The sequence below is a fragment of the Haliotis rubra genome, unplaced genomic scaffold, assembly GCF_003918875.1.
Source record: "Haliotis rubra isolate DU_JTF1 unplaced genomic scaffold, ASM391887v1 Scf116, whole genome shotgun sequence".
NCBI lineage: Eukaryota > Metazoa > Mollusca > Gastropoda > Lepetellida > Haliotidae > Haliotis > Haliotis rubra.
In genome coordinates, this window is record NW_025765070.1 from 1,368,161 (window position 1) to 1,377,592 (window position 9,432).

General features: G+C 37.8%; 1 protein-coding gene across 2 annotated transcripts in view; it reads left to right on the top strand.

Annotated features, from left to right (window-relative positions):
* LOC124256224 (protein MEMO1-like) overlaps positions 1-2,379 on the top strand; it is a 102,772-nt gene extending 100,393 nt beyond the window's left edge. For both annotated transcript variants that reach the window (XM_046690204.1, XM_046690196.1), the window contains exon 9: positions 1,930-2,379. In XM_046690204.1, the coding sequence (XP_046546160.1) occupies positions 1,930-2,067 (138 nt within the window). In that variant the 3' untranslated portion in view covers positions 2,068-2,379. The remainder of the gene's footprint in view (positions 1-1,929) is intronic.
* The last annotated feature ends 7,053 nt before the right edge of the window (positions 2,380-9,432 follow it).

The window sequence follows — 9,432 nt, forward strand, 5'->3', positions numbered from 1 at the left end:
AGTGCATCCTTATTTCACCCCAGAACGGTTCAATTAACACACTGCATCTGCTGGCAGCATTATGCGCGCCAACTGATTTTCAGCCATTGCTCCTGCACATTGGAGTCCCATTAGGCACATAAAAGGAGCAGTCGTTCGAGCAGTTGGGTTGCCAAGAAGCAGGATCCGCTGAATGTATCTTTCCCCCCAGTTCTAGCAGGAAGTGATCACAGTCTCCGTTTTCAACATCAATCGTCTGGCACAGCCATGTTTCCAGTCCTAAGCAATAAGTGTAGGAAGTAAGTAGTGCAGGATAAGTATACAAATATACTAAGCAGCAAAAGAAGCGTCAGTTTGGAATTTTCCTTCACAGAAATGGGTAACTGTAAACTCATTTAATGTTTTGATTGCTCAAGTAAAGTTGGAGATGTCAAAAATATACAAAGACATTCCTTCCCAAACTAAGAATGGAACCCAAGAAATGGTCCCAAAAACGCAACCTGATCTCCATGTTTTTCATGCTACTCTTGCTGCACATGCTGTTCGCAAGGACCAGCCCTATAAAATGCACCCTCAAACCTGGTTGAAACATTCACATTACAACGTGAGCAGGATGCCGCGAGTCAAGAGGAACCAGGCGCAAGGAAGACTTGAAGCTGGCCACACTGCACAAGCCGTTGCCAATCACTTCCAGGTCAATGTTCGGATCATCTACAGGCTGCAGCAACATTTCCGGGCCAACACCACAAATGATTGCCCCCGTACTGGCAGACCAAGGGTGACCACAAGACGACAAGACCGCCATGTTGTGCGACAGCATGTACAGAATCAGCATCCAAAACAGCACGCCAGACAGTGGGAACACACGGAAGACCAATCAGTACTGATACAGTACGCCGACGTCTTAACAGGGGGAACCTCCATTGCCGTAGACCTTACCTTGGACCTATCCTCACCCCTCGTCATCGGCGTGAATGTCTACAGTTTGCCCTACATCACCAATACTGGCGATACAGGCAATGGAGAACTGTTCTGTTCACAGATGAGAGTCGGTAATGCATATCAACTGCAGATGACAGAACAAGAATATGGCGACGACATGGCCAGCGTTACTCAGACCAATGTGTTATTGAAAGAGACTTATGGGGAGGTGCAAGCGTCATGGTATGGGGTGGAATAGGCCTGAACCAGAGAGTGGGTCCTGTGGTGCTCCAGAACCTTGGTCCAGGGAGAGGAGGTGGCATCACAGCGGTGCTCTACATCGACCAAGCTCTCAGACCCCACGTCATACCACATTTTGCATGTCACCGGAACAACATTTTCCAGCATGATAACGCTTGGGCCCATACTGCCAGAGCTACACGGGACTTCCTACAGCAGAACGGTGTCAACATTATGCCAGCCCTTAGTCCTGATTTAAACCCAATTGAACATCTTTGGGATGAAATTCAGAGGAGACTGAATAATGTCATACCAAGGCCGAACACAGCCGATTTATTGCGCCAGGCCTTTCTCAGAGTGTGGTTCCAGGTGCCAATGGCCTTCATCAATCGATTGGTGCACTCCATGCAGTTACTGCCGCTCGTGGTGGTCACACTAGATACATAAGTCAAGGGTCTGAATGGACGGCAAACATTCACGTAATGTCTTGAAATTGTGCTTAGTTATTCATTGATGTGTCAAGATAATATTATTATGTCCATTTCTGTAATGATTTCATTACAGTGCCTATCTAATTTTGAATTCGTACTGAAGGTTTTTTTTGCTGCTGAGTATATAAAAAATATTCAGATTTTACTAATAAAGTTCATACCACTGCAGCGGTGTGCCAGTTACTGTATTTCAATTCTTTTGGAGTCCTGTAATCTTGTGTGACTTAGTCTTAACTCACTCACACCATACATTTTAATCCTGCTCAGTTTATGATGACATTTGTTTTCTTCTTTTCAGGCAATAGAGACTGTGCGAAGAAATGGAAATGGATACAACTTGAACATGAAGTTTTTGAAGTATGCTCAGTCAAGTGAATGCACAAGTGCCAGTGACTCATCTGTTAGTTATGCAGCTGGAGTATTGTTTATTGAGTGATAATTGATGTGGAGTTCCACTGACACAATAGTGGAACCTGTTTGTGCTGTACTTGTGTTATAATCCACCCATGCTGCTTTATATTGACTTTAAACTTGGTCATTATGGATCTATCTTTCCTTCTGTGATTATCACTCAGACATTTCAGGCATAATCTGAGATTCAGGTTTCCTGCCGGTACCATCTATACCTGCCAGTCAGTAATTCAATTCACCGTCCATGGGTTAGCTCACTATAGCTGTTAACATTTGCTTTTCCTACACAAATGTTTAAATACTGTGAATCATGAAATAAATTCCAGCAGGAAATGCATTTAAGAATTGTATGGATTTTATACATCATACTAGTTTCATCATCTTCGCCTAGCTAGTTTATTTTGATATTCCAGAACCTTAGAGAAGACCTGAAAAAAATTATCCAACATATGCCTTGATGCCTTGTGATATGGTTTCCCTCTATCTGGTTTTGATTTGGCTTTGTTGCAGTAAGATGTAGTTCGAGTCGGGTTTATCTGGAATCGAGTCCATTTTCTAGGACTTGCTCAATATTAATCAAGCAATCATCGTATGCAATGTCATGCCAGTTATGCTATGGTTTGCTTGAAAGGTATGACTCTCGAGTACAGGGGTCAGAGTTGAGTCTGACCCCTCGAGTCCAAGAAAATTGACTCACTAAAGCCTGGGGTCTGTTCTTCACCTTGAGGACCTTGCCACCATGTATACCATGTTCAGTAGCCTACTGTTCACAATAGTTCCTTCACTGACCAAAATTATTCCAGTGGTGTGGATTGTTGTGCTTCTGGGCGTTCCTCACACTGACATGCTGAGATTAACTGGAATACTGTAAATTCTCACTCACCAGTCCAGACTCGGTTGGGGAATTATTAACTGTAAGCATCAATCACTAACTCCCACATTATGATACACATCTTGGTGTTCACGTTTCAGGGAATCAAAACATTCAAGTGTTTGCAGCTCTACTTTTGTTGTCACAGACCAAAGGATTATATGTCACATCATTTAACAGTGATGGGTCTGATTTACTTTCGCATTCATATACAAAATATTCAGTGTGGCTGTTTGTGTTTCCATTTGATGCACAAAACAAATTGCCTTCAAGCAGCTCCACATATGAATCAAGTAAACTATTCACTCATAGCTGAGACCTGGTGAGTAAAGGGGCATTGCACTATTTTTGAGCTGACCATATAATGTATGTGCATGGTGCATTGTACATTGACATGTAATCACACTTTGGATTTAATTTAAATCCACTTAAGTAAATATGTATGTACAATTTTTATCCCCCCGGCATATAATGCAGGGGGGATATAGTCGACGCCTTGTCCATCTGTCTGTGCGTAATAAGTAACTCAAAAACCGTTAAATATCTTTCTACAAGACTTGGTAGACATATCAAACAGAAGCTAAAGTGGTGCCTTTTGCTATTTGCAGGTTTTTGTAATTTTATTTTTTTTCTTGTTTTCCATGGAAAGATTTTGGACTCATTATCCTCATATTGACAACCCTTCAGTTTTTGAGGCAGCTAAAGTATGCTGAAAAACTTCACTATGAATAGAAATGTGTAGAATTTCAGAAAAAACTTCATATACTTTCATTACGCAATATACCGGTTCTTAGAAAAAAAACATTGCAATAATTCGAAAGGTATTCCGCTAATACTTTGACAAGAGCTCCCTATTTAGCATTTTTCATATCAGGTCTGATGTGGGAAAGGTATTTCATGGTTTGTAATATGCACATGGAAGCATTTTCATGAAGAGTGTAAATTTGAAAAGATGAAAACAGAAAAAATAATTGTTCGATTATGATGATTTATCCATTGATCAACTGAAGTTAATGAAATCACAAAAATAACCTTTATTAGATTTTTTAAAAATGTCCTTACTGTAACCACCATTAAAAGCAAATACAAATTCATTTTCAAATCTATATTTTTGCACAAAGATAACAAATTGAAAAAAATAAATGATTGGTTAAAAATATTTAAAATTACCTTTGAGAGTCACAATTCATATCTGGTTAAATAAATGAAAGTAAGTTTTAAAAATATTTCACATTCGTTTTTAAAATGTAAGAAACATTTTGAACAATAGTCATGGATATTGACAGTAACAGTAAGTACATTAAAGTAAATATTTTCAAATGGATCAGAAGGACAAAATATTATAAATAAATGTTTGTTGGTTACAATTTTCCAAAGTAACAGTATGGACATAAGTGATGCTCGTATTGACATCTATGACATTTAATAGGATATGTGATACTGGAAATATATTTTTACTTCTATCCCTTCACAACTTATAAAATGAATGAAAATTTGGATTAAAGTTGAAATATTTTTGCAATGAAAAAACATGAATACAGAATGACAAATATCAGTAATTTGAATATAAATATCTATGGATTTTGAATAATTTTGTCCATATTGTTACTTTTTTGTGTCCATACTGTTACCAAACATTAAGTTGGATTGAAGTTGATATTTTTTTACTAAACAAAAAGCATGAATAAAGAATATAACAAATCTGCATTTTAAATGTGAGTGAGTTTAGTTTTATGCCCCACTCAGCAATATTCCAGCTTTATGGTGGCGGTCTGTAAATAATCAAGTCTGGACCAGACAATCCAGTGATCAACAGCATGAGCATGGATCTGCGTAATTGGGACCCGATGACATGTGTCAACCAAGTCAGCGAGCCTGACCACCCGATCCCATTAGTTGCCTCTTACAACAAGCCAACCTTCTAACCCGGACCTTCACGGGTATATAATTGATTTTGAATAAATTTGTCCATACTGTTAACGACACCATATGTAATTTAATGACATATAAAAGTTTATATAAAGGATCATACACAGCTTGAAAAATAAACGATAGCAAATATTGTCAGTTTCAATCTTTTTTGGGGGGTAGAAATTTGTCCATACTGTTACCAATAAAAAATATTTCAAGTGTTTATTCTGAGTAACATAACTGAAGGATTCAGTTAAGATCCTTTTTAGAAAAAACAAATGTCCATACTGTTACTGAAGTTGTCCTTACTGTTACTTGTTTATATGGTAACAGTAAGGACAATTCTTAAAGGTCACATGCAACGTAAAACACAGTTTTGCAGATTCTGATTTGTTTCGGTATCAAATCATCAAAAATGCCAATTCAACTTATAAAGTTGAAAAATAACGCGATGAAAAAAACCGTGCGCTAAATCGTAGTTCAAACGATTCACTAATTTTCCCCCAGAGCTTGGGGGAATTGAAGTGGTTTCAACAGCTGGGCTGCGCTCATAGCACATGCGCAGTGAAATAGGTTCGCGCAACTTGGAAGCGGGTTGTCCAGTGAATACTCGGTGGTGGCTTTGGTGTGAGCTATTTTTCTAATGTTTTGTTGATATTTCACAGGCGTGAGCTTTTTATATGTTATGACAGTAGATTACCTATTTAACTGTTTATATGATTTCATTTGTCTATTTCACCACACGGTCTTCTTACCAAGTCACTTTCTCAGTTCGATACTTGAAAGCAATATTTGTACTCTTTTAATCATTACATATGAAAGATTTGTGGTTAGTCTTATGCGAAACACCAATTTCATTCATAAAAAACTTGTGGTTAATTAATACCGAGCGATTAAAAGTTGCCAAAAAGTCACCTGCTTCACTCTCGACCGCCAATGAAACCACAGACAGGTTACGTAACTCTGTCGCCAGAGCACTGCAGTCATGCCATGTGAGGAAGGATTTTCAGTTAGTTGAATATATGAAAGTCTGTAGCAAGCTCGTCATTTTGATGATCAACGAAGACATGCTGAATCGTTGCGTTGCCGTCAATTCCTCCTAGGGGTCGGGCGATGGTGTCACCATGCACAGATTTCCACAGGACCCCGCAGTTCGTGCTAAATGGGTTATGTTTGTGAGTGCGAGGCGAGCGTTGTGGAAGCCTGAAACGATATCTTGTGTTCAGATCGCTTCACGGAAGTTAAAGAATCAAAACTACTTACTAGTTGTAGTAAAATATGTATATGATTGATGACCATAAAGATTTTCCATGACACAACTTGTAACATAACGATTTCTTCCTCGGAAACGAGGTTGTGGTCGAAGTAACAATAATATTGTAAGTAGTATTATATGACGACGTGCATGCGTGTGTATGTGTATGTGCGGCTGCTTGTACTAGCCCAGACTGAAGCTGGTTTTATAGTGCTAGCCCACTGTGATACCATGCCGCAGTGAAGCATGAATACCCCACTCAGACACATTATACTGACTTCGAGCCGACCAGTCCTTGTTGTACCCATTAATGCCGAGTGCCAGGCAGGGACCAACAAGTACCATATTTTAATGTCTTTTGGTATGACACGGTCGGGGATCGAACCTGCGACCTTCCACTCTCCGGGCGGACGCTCTAACCACTACACCACGGAGGCGGTCTTCGTTTCCACTAGAGAAATTGTTATGTTATAAGCTATGTCATGCAAAATCCTATTGGCCATCAATCAAATACATAATTTACTACCAGTAGAAAGTAGTTTTGATTTTGTAACTCGGTGAAAACAAACTTAAATAGCATTTATCCTCAGACTGGCGGATGTTCGCGACAGGGCGCCGCCATTTTTGAAAATCATAAAGTCGCGGTCTGTTAGAATTAATGAGATTATGGTTTGTTTTCATCAAGTTAGAAATTCAACAGTACTTTCTACTCGTAGTTACGTATGTATTTGAATCATGACCAAAAGGATGTTGCATGACACAACTTATAACATAACGATTTCTTCCACGGAAGCGAGGTGGGGGTCGAAGTGAGAATACTGCGCGATAAATTTCTTGCTACATTCACCAGATACTAGTCAATGTATGTCTTTATATTTGGTCTTATAATCCTAATTAGTTTATTATCATACTTGTATGCATTTTGAAACTAAATAAAAAGCAGCTGATCTGCTTATACTTACAGTTAATTTATAACAGGACTGTAATATCTAGACATTTTATAGTTTGCCAATGTGAATCATAATTCGCACACACGCCCTAGTGTATGTTGTCTGTCTCATTACACTTCACAGCGAAAACAAAGATTCTGTTGAATGCTACGACAAATGAATAAAAACAAAATGCAAATTTTAAAATTAAAACAGATTAAAGTTATAGGAAAAATGTGAGGCTTGTTCGAGGATTGTATCCATCAATATCCACAAAAACGAGTGATATGTCATTCATCTGCAGCTGTTCCAAGTGATGTGTCTTTTAACAGTCTAATATACAAAAAAGTTTCAGGTATTTCACATTGGTGTATCTTGGTCACCCAAGATAGTACACCTGGCAACTAATTGCATAATGTCCGCCAACATTGAGCAATCAATGTATTGGCGGTTAATCCTTTGAAAGAAGGACATTGTTTTTACACAGACACAGACAGACACGACAGAATGTATTCAGTATAGATTAATCGGTTAATCCTTTGATCGATGTTTATAATGTACTTACTCCAGACACAAGAAATGCCAAATGGGAACCTTTGTCGGGTTACAACAAGGGAGTATTAATTGCTGTATTGCATGCAATTTTAACTGCATGTGAAAAGTTATGGGCCGACACTGTTTTGAGAATACGAACAGAACTTCATTGTTAATTGTTTGATGGGCATTCTAGAAGTTGGTGACTCAGAAATGAAACATACAACTTTATGGATGACAACTTCTTATTTATTGTTGCATAGGAAATACATATAAGCATTTGCTGTGTGCTAAAACTGTATGTACCTATTTACCTAAGTAAATTTTCAGATTCTTCTAGCAATGACAAATGGGTTGTTTAGTTTACGGATTTTTAATATCATACGTAATAGACGTCACACATGACACATGACACGATTAAATATCGAGGTAAAAAAAACACAGAAATGGATCAATTTGGATCAGTCATTATACCATGAAAATGCCCACACTGCTTTGATACTTCATTACAATCAGACATGAATTACCGGGGATATTTTCAAATAACTGCATCTGATGGGCATCCACCCTTCTTAATGTCGCAATGTTTAGGTTGAAGAAATTAACCGTAACCGTGATAAGCGAGGCTGATCATCGTTTTCACTATCACTAGCATCTGGCTCGAAACAAATAAGGCCTAGCGACACCAAGCGATTTTGACAGAATGGTCTATAAAAACAAGTTGTAACTGGGAAAAGCAGGAGACAAAATTAAATGACAGTAGATTGTGAGAACATATAGCTTTCATTTTTCACAACAGTTGTCACAATTTCAGGTTTATACAAACCTGTATTCAAGATAATTAACCCCTGAAATGTACATGAACTCTGCATCGGGCCTCATATGACATCACAGAGACGCGCCGCTCTGATTGGTTGAAATTTTGTTCGTGGGTGAGAATTGTGCACTGTTGTCAAAAAGCTCAAAGTGATTTATGTATTTGTACCCCCCTAGAGTATATGTGATCTTTAATGAATGCTTCATTCAAATCCCTAAAAGCACATGTTGATCGGGACATGGTAACAGTATGGACATATAAAATTAGAACAATCAACTTTTCACTTACTTGACATCAAAATGTGACTAAATGTTCAGAGGACCCAAAACATGCTGCATGCCATTTTAAAGGAGAGGAAATGGCTTTATTATGTGACCAAAGGAGGTATCATTTTTACATTGTTTCCTTTTGGTAACAGTTGGGACAAGCATAAATGGGGAAATATCTAAAAAATAAATTTCCAAGTTTGTTATATCAGTATATTTTTCACTTTATGGTTATTTAATCATTCAAGAAAACCTGCTTTTTGAAACAAGCAGTTTTCAGCAAAATGGCACCATAATACATCTCCAAAAAATTTTAAATATCAAACAAAATTGTTATTCTGCAATTTTAATATGTACTTTCAATGGTATTTTTAATTATCAAAACTTAATATAGTTAGAGAAATAGCAACACATGTAATTTTGTTATGATGGACAGAAAATTACACTGTTCGTGAAAATGACTGATGAATTTGTTGTGTACTAAAGTTGGGTAAATGTGTCACCACATTTACCTAAGAAGATTCTTAAATAATAGCACTGGCAAAATGTGGTTCATTTAGTGACCAGCTTAAATTGAGTCACATGTGTTTTCAATATCACAGGTCAGTGGACATGACATGATTAAATATGCACGTATAAAACAAAGAAATGGGATCCAAATCAATCTCACTCGTCACATAAACCCATGCACTGCTGAAAATCAGACTAGAACCATCAAGGATGTTTCAAAATAATGGCACCTGATGGGCATCAACATTCACCATTCTTTTTAAAAATCGGGGAAACTTTTCTTTGTTATATATGTAC